The sequence below is a fragment of the Rhinoraja longicauda genome, chromosome 23 (genome assembly GCF_053455715.1).
Source record: "Rhinoraja longicauda isolate Sanriku21f chromosome 23, sRhiLon1.1, whole genome shotgun sequence".
Classification (NCBI taxonomy): Eukaryota; Metazoa; Chordata; class Chondrichthyes; order Rajiformes; family Arhynchobatidae; genus Rhinoraja; species Rhinoraja longicauda.
Window position 1 is genome coordinate 13,441,921 of NC_135975.1, and position 18,524 is coordinate 13,460,444.

General features: G+C 38.7%; 1 protein-coding gene across 1 annotated transcript in view; it reads right to left on the reverse strand.

Annotated features, from left to right (window-relative positions):
• The window catches only part of pus7 (pseudouridine synthase 7), a 37,897-nt gene that overhangs the window by 8,413 nt on the left and 10,960 nt on the right, over positions 1–18,524 (reverse strand). Inside the window, 7 exon segments of the mRNA XM_078419413.1 lie at positions 16–142; positions 841–1,001; positions 1,107–1,168; positions 3,534–3,659; positions 7,015–7,143; positions 8,264–8,341; positions 12,612–12,723. Coding sequence (XP_078275539.1) covers positions 16–142; positions 841–1,001; positions 1,107–1,168; positions 3,534–3,659; positions 7,015–7,143; positions 8,264–8,341; positions 12,612–12,723 — 795 coding nt within the window.

Sequence of the window (18,524 nt, forward strand, 5' to 3'; positions counted from 1 at the left end):
GAATATTCCATTTACCTCCTTTCAGTACCAAATCTCCTGGCATTGCTTTTAGTCCATATTCGTTAATCCGTTTACTCACTATGTTATTCCATACATAGCTCTGATAACTGTGAATGTACATTAATCGATTATTTCTTGGAATCTGAAGACAAAAAAAAATAGGGTTATACAGGCACATTTTGCAAATCATTAATATCCAGCACCTACCAAAACCATCTAAAACATTTAAAAATAACAAGGCAAGGTTTTTCTCCCTTGTTTTGATGTAGATATGTTTTCAATTAATGTCCTAAATTATTTAGGAATTGACATAACTCAGAACAATAAACTTTAAGATAGCTTTACTAAAATCAGCAGCATAGTAGCACAGGGGCTACACTGTGACGCAGCAGTAGAAACCCGCGTTCAATCCTAACTATGGGTGCTGTCTGTATGGAGTTTATACATTCTCCCTGTGACCGCATTGGCTTTTCTCCGGGTGCTCTGGTTTTCTCACTCCAAAGAAGTACAGATTTGCAGGTTAATTGGCATTGGTAAATTTTTTAATTGCCCCCTGTGTGTAAGATAGAATGTATGCTGGTGTATGGAATGATCGCTGGTGACTCGGTGGGCTGAATGAACTGTTTCTATGCAGTATCTCCAAAGTCTAAAGTCAAAGAAAGGCTTTTAACAATGGTACTTAAAACATAATAAATTATACAATTGCTTAAGATAAATTAAATTTCATTCTGTCAACACATACAATTTTTTTGTGAACTGATAGTAGGCATGCAGAAAACATATCACAGAAATAGATCATTTAGTTTTATCAATTAATGCTGCATCTGAGCTGAAACTTACCATAGCAAATGCAGAAATAATGTTCTTCATTCCATATTTCGCCAGACCGCGAAGCAACTGTCCTTCAACACATCTTTTTACAGGAAGCTTTCTCAATGCAGTTTCAGGATCCTTGGTCTTAGCCCATTCTTCCCTACATTTGACCAAATATCCTCTCTCTGCTGGAGAAAAGAGAGAAGTGGTATTAAACATTTTCAAACGTTTCCACATGGAGTACTAAAGCTTTATATTCAGTTTCATTGGATAACAAAAAAAATCATTCCTACCTCCTGGACGTGGCTTCAGGATCAGGTCAATAACTTCACTCCATTTGTTTTGTAGAATTGCTCTGAAGAAGAAATTACAATCAAATAACAATCAAATCCTATCTAATATAAAACGGCATCAGGTCATCTGCCGGAAAATAATTGCTACCATCAAAGAAACAGCACAAAGAATTGTGAATAAATATATTTATTTTGATGGAGCTGGATGGAATTTGATACTATAATGAATCTAAACAGTTATATTGAACTTCCTCTCTTGCACATTGTAATACAAGATGCTTCAAGCACAATGGCAATAATAATGATAATGACACCCTCAATTGTCTACTTTTGTGATTGGAAGCCTAATTCAAACAATGAATGTACACGGTCCTGAATTAACAATAACATATTGAGAAAAGGACCCAACTGGAACTTTACAGAGTTATGATGACTTTGCAAAAAATGGAACAATTTTCATTCCTAAGTTCATCGGTGAAAGTTAAATTTCAGGAACTGGATTTCACGGACCTATTTAATTTCTCTAAAATCAGCCGTGATACTTAGTTGTCCAAGAAAACGTGAAAGTAATTTACTGGTGTATAGATTCATGTAGGATTAATTCCAGACTTTTTGCTGTGATTCCTACTAAATAGTCGAGTTCTTAGGAAATTGTAGATTCTCGGAATTAATGTTTCAATGTGCTCTCAGTGAAACCAGATAAATAATGAAAGAACTCAATTTAAATTTGTATATCAGAAGAATAGCACTTTGGATTCCATGTGGAGAGTCTACAAGTCGAAGGCATGAACATTGCATTCTCCAAAACATTTGCATTCTCCAATTTCAGGTAACCTCTCTCTCTCTTCCTGATCCACCCAGCCTTGTCACTCATGCCTTTCTTTCCAGCCTACCCCACCCTCCAGACCCTTGTTACCCAGATTCTTTCTCTTCTCCCACCTAATCCACCACACACTCAACCCCTTACCCATCTCCCTTCTCTTACTATTCCCATCTGACCAGCATCCGGTTCTGGTTCCACTTATTATCCTTATTGATCAAATGCCATAATCTGCAGCCTCTTGTTCTCTTCACAAATCACTCCCATAATCTGCAGCCTTTTGTTCTCTTCACAAATCACTCCCCAGTCTCTGTTGCTATCACTACCCCTCCCCCACCTGGCTCAATCTGCCTATCAACCCCTCTTCACCTGGATCTTCTTATTGTTCACTAGCTCCTGCCTCATCCCTACCCCATCTCTTAATACCAGCTATATGAATAGAGGTGATCAATGAATACTTTTCATGCAGGCTGCTTGTGCAGTTTGATTCCACATGCGGGGAAAGCAGGAGATGTGAGGAAAGGTACAGAATGAAGAAGAAAGAAACAAATAAAACAAAAGGTTGATGTAACTGGAATTCTGCAAATAAATAATCGCATTAAATTATATAATGGACCTTTCAGAACTGATTGCACAGTGCAAAAATGAATGAGAATCAAGGTATGAAAATAGCAATTTTGTTTTCTAAGCACTCAGGACAATATCACTTGACACAAACAGTGAATTCCCCCAAATAACTCATACAGCAAGTATCTGAAAATTAAAAACCAGGCTTTCCAGTTCATTGTTCTACATTGGGAAACTAGCAGGAAACAAATATACTGGACACGGACACAAACGAGTAAAACCTTGGTTTAGTTTGACTTATTTCTCTTTCTTATTGAATGCTTTGGAAGAAAGTTATAAATGCAGAGTTGAAATTTACCAATTTTTTGTTAAAGCATTACTGTCTTCTTTTCATTTTAAGTAATGTTAATATCTAAAACACAGCTGAATTATCATCAAAAATATTGAAAGCTTGCGAAATAAATACAAGAACATCTTGCTAAAATATACACAATTCAGACAAATAAGAGTTGAAGCTGTTTTGATTCTATACAGGAAGATTCAGGATCAGAAACGTACAATCACATTTTGAGCAGATAAGATAATCTCAGCAGTTTTTTCATTACACAGTTGACATGTTGTTAAGATCCCCCCAAAACGAATGGTTTCTGGTGAAGTTTTACCTCTCAAGCAACATCAATAAGAAATATTATCCCATCTATATCTAATTGCCCCTCTGGAATTTTGCTGAAATACTCCTTATGTACTAATTTTATCCACATCTGTAGCTAAATCTTAAAGGACACTTTGGGTGTGAAACACTTTAGGATCTTTAGAGATGAAAAAATCTTTTTTTTTCCCTTGGTTGTTTCGTGAGATGCATTAGCTTCAGTGATTAAGAATATCTTCACTTACAAAGGTAGGAAATCAGTTAGGGTTTGTTTTGGGTCTACCATTTTTATTTTCATTGGGAACAGAAACAGGATTAATTGGCCTGTTATTTTCACAGCAGCATACTTTACTGTTCGGTTTCTACAATTATTTAGAAAGATACGACTTACTTTCCCACATGGTAAGTAGGAACTGCTGTTGTTCCAAATCTCTGCATTCCATAATAGTTAACAAATCCGATGTCCTTGAGTGAAGTCATGGCATGCTCTATCTGCAGATTTGATCCAGTGATATTCCTAATAAAATAATAAAATTAGAACCACCAGTAGAGCTATCGACGTAATTACAAAAATGAATCGGCAGGACCTGATTTTGTGTATAATATGTCAAATTTAAACAGATCCTAGTTGTTTTTGTCATTTTATCAGTTCAATTCTCAATCCACAGGCCAAGATCAGTGGTTTGTGATGCTAAATAAGCTGACTGTGCCTCACCCTTTCTTCAATAAGATGATAGATTTCATGTGTCTTTTTTGCATCCAAGTGTAAGTAACCTCTATAACAATAAAACTTTAGTGCCTGCAGTCAAGACAGTATGATGATTTGTTTCTTGTCTTGAGAACAATAGTATATTAATGACTATCAAAACAAGGTGGTGAAATTAGCAAAGCAATGTAAATCAAATACTCTTCCAAAATATAGTCTTTATTAAAGCGGGAACTGTGTGTTATAAATTATATCCAAACATTCAATTTTAACCAGTCTCTACATCTGCAATGTAGCCTTAACTATGCTTTGTAGCTTAAAATCAAATTCACTGCCATTTTTTTCTTTAAATTCAACGTTGAAAAATAACTAGGGTTGCAAATGTGAAATGAGTAGAGAGGAATAGATTGTTTGGCCCCATACTCCTGATTAATCAACAAATATGATCATGGATGATATTTTACCACAGTCCCACCTTCTCTTTGCTTCACTTATATTATTTCTAATTATATTTTGCAGTAATGTTTTTTGTATTTTTTCCACTTTTCAAAATTTTGTATGTAATTTATGTACAACTTTTTAATGTGTTTGTCTTATTCTATGTGCTATAATGACGCTTCCTCCCTTCAGTCCGCTCCAATCCCCATCACCGATAGTCAGGCCAGAGGAAGCCTACGGTCAGCACCACAAACAAGGACTGGCTGCTGGAAAACACTGGCACTCTGGAGCAAAGATAATAAAGCAGAGTAAGATAAACCACTCGACCCTAAAAAAGTAGTATGTCATGGCGCCATTTTAGTAGGCATAAACTTGCAGAAATATTTTTAAAGAAAAATAACAAAAATCTGTGAATTGATAGATGAAATATATTCAGCATTTTTATGGTATCATCACACATACTGTTCCCCCTAGACACTGATTACACTGCGAGTGGCATAACGGACGGCGGGTTTTGCCTACTAAAATGGCTCCTTTGCGTACTGCACTTCACTATAGGTGATTTCGACGGAGTGGTCTATCTTGTTCCGCTTAATTATTTTTGCTCTGGAGTAAACCGAGGCCACTGGCAAACAAGCCACAGCTGGGTCCAAATAATGGTTATTGGACCAATTAATCTCATTCTTGTCAGCCCTACCCCTTGCAAACCCAGGAGAGAGAAAGAGAGCAAACTGCTGGGATAAGTTCAAGTTTGCCTATGCCCCCACGATGACGACAACACTGAGCCTTTGTGTGGACTGGGACCATCTAGGCGCTTTTGTTTGTCATTGGAGCCCATTGGGCAAATTCACCTTACGACGATCACCTTACGAGGACTTAGATGAAGGGATTAAAAGTAACATTAGCAAATTTGCGGATGACACAAAGCTGGGTGGCAGCGTGAACTGTGAGGAGCCTGCTATGAGGATGCAGGGTGACTTGGACAGGTTGTGTGAATGGGCAGATGCAGTTAAATGTAGATAAATGTGTGGTAAGAACAGGAAGGCAGATTGTTCTCTGAATGGTGTCAAGTTAGGAAATGGGGAAGTACAAAGAGATCTGGGTGTCCTTGTTCATCAGTCACTTAAAGGTAGCATGCAGGTACAGCAGGCATTGAAGAAAGCTAATGTCATGTTGGCCTTTATGACAAGAGGAGTTGAATATAGGAGCAAAGAGGTCCTTCTGCAGTTGTACAGGGCCCAAGTGAGACCATACCTGGAGTACTGTGTGCAGTTTTGGCCTCCAAATTTGAGGAAGGATATTCTTGCTATTGAGGGCGTGCAGCGTAGGTTGACTAGGTTAATTCCTGGAATGGCAGGACTGTTGTATGTTGAAAGATTGGAGCGACTAGGCTTGTATATGCTGGAATTTAGGATGAGAGGGGATCTTATTGAAACATATAAGATTATTAAGGAATTGGACACGTTAAAGGCAGGAAACATGTTCCCAATGTTGGGGGAGTCCAGAACCAGGGGCCACAGGTTAAGAATAAGGGGTAGGCTATTTAGGACGGAGATGAGGAAAAACTTTTTCAGTCAGAGAGTTGTGAATCTGTGGAATTCTCTGCCTCAGAAGACAGTGGAGGCCAATTCTCTGGATGCTTTCAAGAGAGCTAGATAGAGCTCTTAAAGATAGTGGAGTCAGGGGGTATGGGGAGAAGGCAGGAACGGGGTACTGATTGTGAATGATCAGCCAGGATCACATTGAATGGCAGTGCTGGCTCGAAGGGCCGAATGGCCTACTCCTGCACCTATTGTCTATTGACGAGTGCCAGTGTGGTCATATTGATCTGGCGTCATGACTGACATCTTAGTGCCAGTGATGCTGCTGCAAGCAAGATATTTCATTGCATGCATCATACTTGTGCATATGGCAATAAGTTTGACTTGAATTGTATTCTCCTCTCTCTCAATTCCTTTAACATCTAGAAATATATCAGTCTTAATCATAAATATATTGAAGCATCGAGCCTTCACAGCCCACTGAGGTAGAAAATTGGAAAGCTTCACTTTTCTCTGGATGATGATGTCTCATCTCAGTCCCAGTTAACTTATCCCTTACCTTGAGTCTGTGATTCCTGGTTCTAGACATCCAGCCAGAAGATACATATCTTTCATCTATTCAGTCAAGCAGAGTTAGAATTTTGTATGTTTCAGTGAGATCATCTCTCAATCTTCAGAACTCCAGGCGAAAAAATCTACACTGTTCTGACTAACCCCATAAAACAACCCCCCAAATTCTAAGAATAAAGCTAGTGAACGAATACAAATATATCCTTATTAAGATCGAGTGACTAAACCTGTGCACAACATTGCTGATGTGGCCTCATCTGCATTCACTAGCAGAACACCAATAGTCACTGTCAGTCAACCAGAAAAAATCATTTTGTTGCTACTCTCTACCTTTTGCCATCTAGCCAACCTGCTATTTATGCTAGTATCTTTCCTCTGATATATCTGATCTTCCCACTTCCCATATAGCATTATTTAGATTCTGCCATTATCATAAAGCAGGCCTGCCCATAATGTGGCAGCACATGTCTATAAAGTCAGGGAATTTTAACAGATTAACCATTATCCTGCACATGGTTGAAATGCAAGGATTTTAAAGAAATATAAGGTTAATTTCTTCTTGAGATCAATTAACACAATTTATAATAGAATTGTCTTAAATTTCTGAACAATCTTACCTTAGAACAACTGTAAAATGATTTCCTTGCAATTCTCCCAACTTCAAGGGATATTTTTTATAACTGAAGTTCCCTAGCCTGAAGTTCATTAAACATTTGTTCAGATGTGAGAGTCTCTGTGCTGTGATTCTGTAGGAACATTTTAGGTACATGACATCAAGATAACTCTGGAAAGTAGATTGTCAACTTATGCAATTTTTTTCCAAATACTGGTAGGTTACAAAATGTCAGATTCCCATATCACTTGAAATGTTATTAATATTGAAAACGCACCTAGAGTACATAATTTTTGATCTCAATAAATCAAAAATAACCTTTCATTAAATAAATTCACTTTCCACCGGAAGCATGAATGAACTCACTCATTTCCTTAGCTAGTGATGCACTAATAAATCTTTAGTTCCTAAGGTAATGCTTGTATAGAGTCATAAAGGAGTCTCGAGAAGTCCTTGGGGAGTCAAGCAGCAAAGCACCAATTTCCTTCAGTTTACTATGTTATGCGACAAGACCCGTGCTCAGTGGACATAGAATAAATGACACGACTTAATTCGATGAGAAAGAATTGATTGAATTTATATTTTTATTACATTTAATTTTAAAGTATTTAATTGTTCTCTTAAGAACTACTTTTAAAATGCCCCCAAAAATTGTGTTTGAATTAAATTAATTGTAAAATTTAATGATTTTAAAGCATAATTATTTTTATTATAATTTTGAATATGTTTTAATGATTGTACATATCAGAGACATTCATAGACATCCACAACCCTTTGACAGACTTTTAACTCAAGCACTCGTGATGGCGTATAATTCACTAATGCCAAACTAATCAGCTGGCCAATTGTGGATCCACATGTGTATCACAACATTAAAGCATTTCTGATGAAGGCATTGAACCTTGCTGATTATTTTTTTACATGAAATCTCTCAAAGTCAATAGCAGTGTCTGCAAAAATGCCAATGTAGCCCTGAAAGGTTTTACTGGCAAGTAAGGTTTTGAAGACACAGTCTTAAAAGAAGCACTTTCCTGCTGGCGATGTTACGGGCCTTATTCCAAATGTAAGAATGCTACATGAAACCATATTTACTGCTAATCCAGCTAATATGCACTTCCTTTGCACCTGTAGCTTCACAATTCTTTATCAACAACAATCCAGCATGAATGAAAATTCGAGGGAGAAAAAAAAGACTAGAAAGTTTGTTGCTCTAATAGCTTAATAAATATAAGCTATTAAATATCAATACTTACTTTACAACTGCAATTTCTTGAACAGTTATAGCCCTTTTATCTTTGGTCCCCATGTATGAAAATATGTTTGGTTTGACTCTGAAGAAACAAGAATGAAAAAAAGGTTTCTCAGATAAAGGAAACCATTGAAAGAAAATACTTTGTTTTCATATCAAGAATAGTTTAAATGCAGAATCCCAGGTTGAAATAAAATGGTTCTATTACAATGTTCTCCATTGCTTAAGGCAAAGGATACTGGAGATCTAGACTTGGTTCAAATCAATAATTCAGGTTTGAGCTTAGAACACAACAATATGAACACTGATTCCTCCAATTTTAAATAACATCCTCATTCCTTTTCTGTGCCCCTCACCCATTTATCTCATTATCAAGCTTACCCCCCCCCCCCCCCCACCTTTACCTATATCCCACTCTCAAGCTTTACATTTCTTTTTTCTCTACTTATCTGTTATCCTTTCATCCCCTTTCCATCTCTCGCCTTTGTCCACCCGTTTGCCCTCTTCACCTGTATCTATCTGTCAATTGCCAGGCTTTGTTCGCCCTCCCCACCTCATTTCGTTTTCTCTTCCCTTCTACAATCAGTCTGAAGAAGGATCACAACCTGAAACATCACCTATCCATTTCCTCCACAGAAGCTACCTGACCCCGAATTACTCCATCACTTTGTGTTTTACTTACTCAAGCGCATCAATAAAACTGCTTTCCCCTTAAAAGTAGATTTTCACAGGAAAGGTGAATTCACTCCCTGTACAGCCACGAATCAAGCATTGAAGGCAAACATGAACAATTATTACATCAAGAAATGATTCCCTGCCTGGTTCCCCCTCCATTCCTACACTGTTTGATCCCAGTAGAGGTAATCTCCCTGCCTTTCCATGTTCTCCATTCCTTCTATGCCAGGTTTTCCTCCTCTTCACCAAGCTTCCATCCCAGATGAATTGGTCACCCATTCTCAATCATTTCCCCTTCCATCCCATTCCTCCATGACTTTACTCCATTAATTCTCCTAACCTGTAATCCTGATCAATCCATTTTATTTTACTCATTCTACTTCTCCAAAACAATACCATAGTAGTGGGAGACTCCATTGTCCGAGGTACGGACAGTAGATTCTGTGGCGTCAGGCGGGAGTCGAGGATGGTCTGTTGCCTCCTGGTGCCAGGGTTCAAGACATCACAGAGCGGCTTCAGAACATCCTAGCGAGGGAAGGTGATCAACCAGAAGTAGTTGTGCACGTGGGCACGAACGATGTCGGGAGGAAGAGGAAGGAGATACTGCAGCGTGAGTTTAGAGTTAGGAAGAAGACTGAGAAATAGGACGTCGAGGTTGGTTATCTCTGGACTGCTGCGTGTACCTCGTGCTGGTGAGGGCAGGAACAGAGAGATCGGGGATATGAATGTATGGCTGAGAGGCTGGTGCAGGGAGCAGGGATTTAGATTTCTGGACCACTGGGATCTCTTCTGGGGTAGGGGTGACCTGTACAAAAGGGACGGGTTACACCTTAACAGCAGGGGGACCAACATTCTGGCAGGCAGTTTTGCTAGCGCTAAAAGGGTGGCTTTAAACTAAGTAGTGGGGGGGAGGGGTTGACAAATTGGGAATATGAAGATGGAGTTAAAGGGGAAGTGAATACAGGAGAAACTGTAAAGGACTCTCGAATGAATGGGAAGGGAAGTTCTAGAAGGGATACGAGACTAAGGTCAAGGCCAATTGTGACCGGTGTGAGAGGGGAGGTAAATACCGAAGTTAAAGTGTTGTATTTAAATGCGCAAAGTATAAAAAATAAAGTGGATGAGCTTGAGGCTCAGTTAGACATTGGCAAGTATGATGTTGTGGGAATCACTGAGACATGGCTACAAGAGGACCAGGGCTGGGAGCTGAATATTCAGGGGTACACAACGTACAGAAAAAACAGGCAGGTGGGGAGAGGGGGCGGGGTAGCTCTGTTGGTAAGGAATGATATTCACTCCCTTGCAAGGAGTGACATAGAATCAGGAGATGTAGAATCAGTATGGATAGAGATGAGGAATTGTAAGGGTAAAAAAACCCTAATGGGAGTCATCTACAGGCCCCCAAACTGTAGCCTCGACATAGGGTGCAAGTTGAATCAGGAGCTAAAATTGGCATGTCACAAATGTAATGCTACGGTGGTCATGGGAGATTTCAACATGCAGGTAGACTGGGAAAATCAGGTTGGTAATGGACCCCAGGAAAGAGAGTTTGTGGAGTGCCTCCGAGATGGATTCTTAGAACAGCTTGTACTGGAGCCTACCAGGGAGAAGGCAATTCTGGATTTGGTGTTATGTAATGAACCTGACCTGATAAGGGGACTCGAGGTAAATGAGCCATTAGGAGGCAGTGCCCACAATATGATAAGTTTTACTCTACAAATTGAGAGGGAGAAGGGAAAATCGGAGGTGTCAGTATTAGAGTATAGCAAAGAGGATTACAGAGGCATGAGGCAGGAGCTGGGCAAAATTGACTGGAAGGAGGCCCTAGCAGGGAAGACTGTGGAACAGCAATGGCAGGTATTCCTGGGAATAATGCAGAAGTTGCAGGATCAATTTATCCCAAAGAGGAGGAAAGATTCTAAGGGGAGTAAGAGGCACCCGTGGCTGACAAGGGAAGTCAAGGACAGCATAAAAATAAAAGGGAAGAAGTATAACATAGTAAAGGAGAGTGGGAAGCCAGAGGATTGGGACTCTTTTAAAGAGCAACAAAAGATAACTAAAAAGGCAATTCGGGGAGAAAAGATGAGGTACGAGGGTAAACTAGCCAATAATATAAAGGAGGATAGTAAAAGCTTTTTTAGGTATGTGAAGAGGAAAAAAATAGTCAGGGCAAATGTGGGTCCCTTGAAGACCGAAGCAGGGGAATTTATTATGGGGAACAAGGAAATGGCAGACGAGTTGAACCGGTACTTTGGATCTGTCTTCACTAAGGAGGATACAAACAATCTCCCAGATGTTCTAGTGGCCAGAGATCCTAGGGTGACGGAGGAACTGGAGGAAATCCACATTAGGCAGGAAAAAGTTTTGGGTAGACTGATGGGACTCAAGGCTGATAAATCCCCAGGGCCTGATGGTCTGCATCCCAGGGTGCTTAAGGAGGTGGCTCTAGAAATTGTGGACGCATTAGTGATTATTTTCCAATGTTCTATAGATTCCGGGTCAGTTCCTGTGGATTAGAGGGTAGCTAATGTTATCCCACTTTTCAAGAAAGGAGGGAGAGAGAAAACAGGAAATTATAGACCAGTTAGTCTGACATCAGTGGTGGGGAAGATGCTGGAGTCAATTATAAAAGACGAAAATGCGGAGCATTTGGATAGCAGTAACAGGATCGTTCCGAGTCAGCATGGATTTACGAAGGGGAAATCGTGCTTGACTAATCTACTGGAATTTTTTGAGGATGTAACTAGGAAAATTGACTGGGGAGAGCCGGTGGATGTGGTGTACCTCGATGGTGGTAATAGGAAGGCAGATTATTATCTGAATGGTGTTGTTAGGAAAAGGGGACATACAACGAGATCTGGGTGTCCTAGTGCATCAGTCACTGAAAGGAAGCATGCAGGTACAGCAGGTAGTGAAGAAAGCCAATGGAATGTTACAAAAGGAGTTGAGTATAGGAGCAAAGAGGTCCTTCTGCAGTTGTACAGGGCCCTAGTGAGACCGCACCTGGAGTACTGTGTGCAGTTTTGGTCTCCAAATTTGAGGAAGGATATTCTTGCTATTGAGGGCGTGCAGCGTAGGTTTACTAAGTTAATTCCCGGAATGGCGGGACTGTCATACGTTGAATGACTGCAGCGACTAGGCTTGTATACACTGGAATTTAGAAGGATGAGAGGGGATCTTATCGAAACGTATAAGATTATTAAGGGGTTGGACACGTTAGAGGCAGGAAACATGTTCCCAATGTTGGGGGAGTCCAGAACCAGGGGCCACAGTTTAAGAATAAGGGGTAAGCCATTTAGAACAGAGATGAGGAAAAACTTTTTCAGTCACGAGAGTTGTGAATCTGTGGAATTCTCTACCTCAGAGGGCAGTGGAGGCCAATTCTCTGAATACATTCAAGAGAGAGCTAGATATAGCTCTTAAGCGTAGCGGAGTCAGGGGGTATGGGGAGAAAGCAGGAATGGGGTACTGATTGAGAATGATCAGCCATGATCACATTGAATGGCTCGAAGGGCCGAATGGCCTACTCCTGCACCTATTGTCTATTATACAAGTTTGTATACAAATGTTTAATCTACCTTAATTGATTTATGATAAAAGAAGATCTGCAAAATATGTCATTAATACATACAAAACTGTAAATAGAAAGTTATGGAACAACAGACAACTCAACATACCTTAGGAATTTAGACAACACATTAATGGCATCCATTGTATCTTTATTCTCCTTATATAGCACAAAATGACAATAGCTTCCCCTATTTTTGGGCCACGAATGTTTTCTTGGATCTTTGGGGGGGGAAGAAAAGATGCTGATTAACCCTAATAAATGTAATTGGGAAAAAGTCAATTTTCTTTTACCCCCCCAATTACTATTTTCAAAGTAGTAAGCCACAAATTATTAATCAAGTAATAAATAATTTGTAAACAAGAGAGAACCTGATGAATTTCTCAACTTTAATTTGCAATCAGAAATTAAAGGCAAATCACAAGAAATATTCACTTCATTCAGATTTCACAAAACATGCTTCATCTGTTTTAAAGCAATTGAAGTCAAATTCTGGTATTAATCTATGGATTTCAGGATGTCCATGCCTTAATTCAGGGGTGAATACTGTAACTTGCGCTGCTTTCTCTTGGAAACCATTATTTGGCATATTTGTAAATCTATCACAACTCATAGTATCAGAAACTGCCACATGGTTTGCCTGTGGAAGAGCTATCAAATTAGACCCCACACCCTGGTTTTTCACCACAACCTTCACAAATGCTTCTTTTTATTCAAGTGCATTATTTTTAAACCTTAGTTAGTAAAATACACCCAAGCAAAATTGCTTGCATATTATATGGAACTTATTTATCGACTGTTCAACCTGTACACAGGTCAAAACAAGATTTTCAAACAAAGTTAAAGAATGTTAAATGCCATATTAAAAACACAAAATCAGGTAGCATCGCGGGAAAGCAAAACAGTTAATGTTTCAATTCCAGTATCCTTATCAGTCCCAAAACAATAACTGTTTCTCTTTCCACTGATGCTGCCTGAGTGTTTTATCGCAGATTTTAGCATACACCTTTTTGAAAAATTTTCACGTGACACAGTATTAACTTTATGGGGGTGGCACGATGGTGCAGAGGTAGAGTTGCTGCCTTACAGCGCCAGAGACCCGGGTTTGATCCTAACCACAGGTGCTGTCTGTACGGAATTTGGACGCTCTCCCCATGAGTTGCGTGGGTTTTCTCCGGGTGCTCCGGTTTCCTCCGGGTGCTCCGGTTTCCTCCCACACTCCAAAGATGTACAGGTTTGTAGTACGTTAATTGACTTCAGTCAAATTGTAAATTGTCCCTAGTGTGTGTAGGATAGTGTTAGCGTGAGAGGATCACTGGTCGACGCAGACTCAGTGGGCGGAGGGGCCTGTTTCCTCGCTGTATCTCTAAACTAAACTATTAACTTTATATTAGCTGATAAATAGAAAGGTATAAAATCTCATAGAAATAAAGTTTTCTATTTTGTTCAACTTTACGTTCTGCAAAATCAGTCATGTTTTAACAGAACAAAAATAACAAGTTCCATAATATATTTTGTTTATCTTGAGAATTGTAACTCACACAAAAACACTTTGATTTATACTTCTTGCTACATAATATGGGGTCGATACATAGAAGCAATGGTTAGCATAATGCTGAGACTAGTGTGTATTTTTGCCTGTGTCAGAAAGCCATTGCTTCAAATTTTATTCTGGAGTTGAATCCCAGAATCACAGTACCTCACGATAATACTGAGAGAATATGGATTATCTGAGGTACCATCCTTTGGGTGAAATGTTAAAACATGATTCCACTCCACACTTTGTAGTTCAGGGGAATGCATAGGAAACAAATCTCCTAGCATCCTAGTTCACATCCCATCATAATAATATGCCCTGTAATTCAAATTTATATAATAAAATGATGTTTTAAAAGCAGCACATTAACTGAAGTAAATTAAATTCTATTTCAAAATACAAATAACATAGCACAAAACTCGACGATTTACTATGTTCTTTGAAAGTTAAAGAAAACACAGAAAATTAACATTTGCCAACCCCACATCATTAAAACTGTGGCAAATTTATAGGTTATCCTGCTATTTTTCTTCCATAAGACAAAAAGTTTTACTTTCTTTTGTGACAAACAGATTTTTCAATTAACAATCCAATGGAAATCTGTTAAATTACTGAGTGCAAGGCGGTTGAAAATTAATTCTCCAGTGAATTGTCTGAACATTCCTTAAAATACCGCTCATTCAAAGCATAAAGCTTGCTTTGTGTTTCTTAATAATAGATTGTAATTCAATCAACTGTGCAACAAATATGCATCATTTCAGCTCACCTGTTTTCAATTGAGTATTGCATTACCTCCCAAATGACAAACAGGAGTTGTACCTTAGCAACCAAATGTTATATTTACCTAAAGCCAACACTAAAGCTATATATTTCTCAGCAACATCAGATCAAAACATAACAACTATCAGTATAAAGTCTGCAACACAAAAACAATCCACCAAATGTAATCATAAGGCATCTCATAATTTGTCGTGTGAATTGATGATCATGGAAGAATTTTGTTTTCTTATGCAAAGGTCATCCATAGAAAAGTGTTTCTAATTAACAGCCTCATATCACAATCTTCAGTTTGGGACACTGAACAGAATGGCTGATTTTTTTTCCCAGTGGAATGAAATACATCTTACCTGCTGCTTTGACCTCTGTCCAATCATTGAAAAGCATAAGAAGTATAAACAGAACATTATTCAATTTGTAGAACAGCATTCTAATGTGGGTGTATTGCAGATGGTCATGCAGGAAATGCAGCTGCGAATGTGCAAAATATGCCAGTAGAAAGGTCATTAGGCTGTTATTCAAATGGTTCCCATTACTCTCGTACATTAATCAACTGTAAGGTCATACTAGTTCTAAGTCTCATTCCCAAACATATGCACTGTTTCTTAGTTGTGTAGTTCAATTAATTCACACATTTTCCAAATAAAAGCAGACCAGTGGTATATTCTCATAGAAGACTGATCATACAAGGTCAAAAACATTAGCACAATGTGTCTTTTATCACAATGGCCATTTCCTGACATATGTGGATGTTTGATTTTTAGAAAAATATTCACTTGTTATCATACTTTTATGACTTATGCATTGTCTACATTGAACATCAAACCACTCAACTTAGATGATAATCTAGTGCCTAAAATGATTTATCATTTCAAAAAATGTTTGTTCGATTTCTATGGTCTTATTTCCGATTTTAGAATATTTTCCCCAAACTATTAGACCATGCCAGGCACCTGAAAACCAATGGTGGGAGGCCATTGAATGAATGGGATACAATGGATAGTCAAAGCACAAAGCTGACATCATATCATGCCTGCACAGGCTCAGACAACCTGGTAAAACTGCAGAACAACAGTATGATGCATGGATAATTTACCCGCTCCATAATTCAGAATGCTGCAGCCAATTACTATTGATGTAGCCGAGAACTGCATGAAGCAAGGGTATGTAGGTTAATTTGACTGGGTAAATGTAAAAAATTGTCCCTAGTGTGTGTAGGATAGTGTTAATGTGCGGGGATCGCTGGGCGGCGCGGACTTGGTGGGCCGAAAAGGCCTGTTTCCGCGCTGTATATATGTGATATGATATGATATGATAAATAGCAAGGATTCCCTCAACCATTTGTCAACTCAATAACCGATGCTGGATGAAAAACCTATCCAGGATTGATTGAGCCTCTAATAACCAAATAGTCTGCTGCTTCTCACATACAAAGAATGGTTACATGGATAAGCACCTATGTTACTTTACTCCACCCTACCATCTTCAGTACCTTGAAAACTGGAGTGGAAAGAAGATCAATAAAAACAAAAAATTATGAATACAAAGACACTTTCTTAACCAAACAATACAAATTAAAAAAAATGCTGAGTTTGGTGGTGAACACAAAAACCTGGTAAAAACAGGTTAGTAGCATTTACTGCCACAACATAAGCTTGGATTGTGTTATTAACAGCAAACTCTAAACCATATGCACAGGGATTAGTTAATAGAACATCCTGCTACTGCAAATTTGCTGACATCATGGTTTAAAAGCAGTTTTTTTTTAAAAGACACAATATCTGTCCAAATGATTAATACACCAATTACAAGCATCAATGCCAAGTTAGTTGAATGCACCAGAGCCATTAATGAAATACCTTACAATCCAGTTCAGTGAATGGAAACAACTTTGTTATCTCCTTGGCACACATTCAAACCAGATTCAATTTTGTTGCAAAGCTTCAACAGCCAACGAATATCAACCAACTAGGTCCATAAAGGCACTCAGTACTAAAGATGGTACGATACAGTTGGCGCACAAACAATTTCCTCTTAAATGAAACATTATAAGCATTTAGGGTAGTACAGTGGTCAACTGATACCTAATCATTCCAGAGACCTGGGGTTCGATCCTAATCTCGGATGCTGTCTATGGAGTTTGAATGTTTTCCTTATGAGCGCAAGGGTTTTCTCCGGTTTCCTCCCGTGTCCCAAAAATGTGAAAATTGGTAGATTAATTGACAATTGTAAATTGCCTATAGTGTGTAGGGAATGGATGAGAAAGTGGGTTACCATAGAACTAGTGTGAATGGGTGATCGATGGTTGGCGTGCTCAGTGGGCTTTTTAGTTTAGAGATACAGCACAGAAACAGGCCTTTCGGCCCACCGGGTCCAAGCCGACCAGCGATCCCCGCACATTAACACCATCCTACACACACTAGGGATAATTTACATTTATACCAAGCCAATTAACCTACAAACCTGCACGTCTTTGGAGTGTGGGAGGAAACCGAAGCTCTCGGAGAAAGCTCACGGGGAGAACGTACAAACTCTTTACAGACAGCACCCATAGTCGGGATCGAACCCGGGTCTCCGGTGCTGCAAGCTCTGTAAGACAGCAACTCTACCGCTGAAGGGCCTGTTTCCATGCTTTTTTTCTAAACTAAACTAAAATTTGGATTTTAGCTACACTTTTACATTCATTGAATGTAAACCAGCGCATGGAATTTATCCTAGAAGAATTCTCACACAGTACTTCAAATATTTTCCAATTTTCTACTTTAAATTTACATGGAAACCAAGGGGTAAAAGAATTTATTTGCTAATCTACAAAAAGTCATAAAGAAATCAATTAAAAGGAGCATAGTCATGATCCTCTGAACATTCGTCAGAGATCAGGCATCTACAAAATGGTTCGAAAGGAATTAAAAGGTTGAATTGCCAACTCAATAGTTATTGATTTCACATGTTAAGCTTTTAATATTTCAACTTTTGTACTCATTAATATTTTTGAGTAACAGCTTTTATAATCTTTAATTGGAAAGTAGCTTAATGTTGTCAAGACCAGGTATGTGCTTTACCCATAAATACAGATTATGCCTCTTCAGCAACTCTCCATTGACTAAATTCTGCCTGATGAAATGAAAAGCATTTTGTCTTGTCTTTACTTGAATCCACACTGAACTACATTATTTTATATTAAATCCCACATCCACTTCTTAGATGACTTACATGCACTTAAGGTGACCATTTGACAAGTTGGAGACTAATCCCATTAATTCAATTTCCTCTCCTACTTCCCTACACCTTTGATCTTACTCTGTCTCACCTGCTCATCAACTTCCCCTTTTGATTACTGTGTCTTTCGGATGTGGGGATAGGCCACCTGGGAAGAACTCACTGGGTGAATAGGTAAACTCCACAGTGACAGATCTAGAGGTTAGAATCAAACCCAGATTACTAGAACTCTGGGGCAACATCACTAACTGCTGTACCGCCCAGATCTTCCCCATAAATCTAGCTCTCACATGTATTACAAGATGGACTTCTACTTTAGCAACGTGTTACATACAACTGATTAATTATACTGTACTGTTTGACTCATATTTATGGTTTAGCCAGCACCATATTGTTAGGTGACAACTGGCTGGCTAATTCATCAAAGAGCAAGGCTAATTGATGATGAAAACTACATCACAATATCACCGACAAACACTAAATTAAATT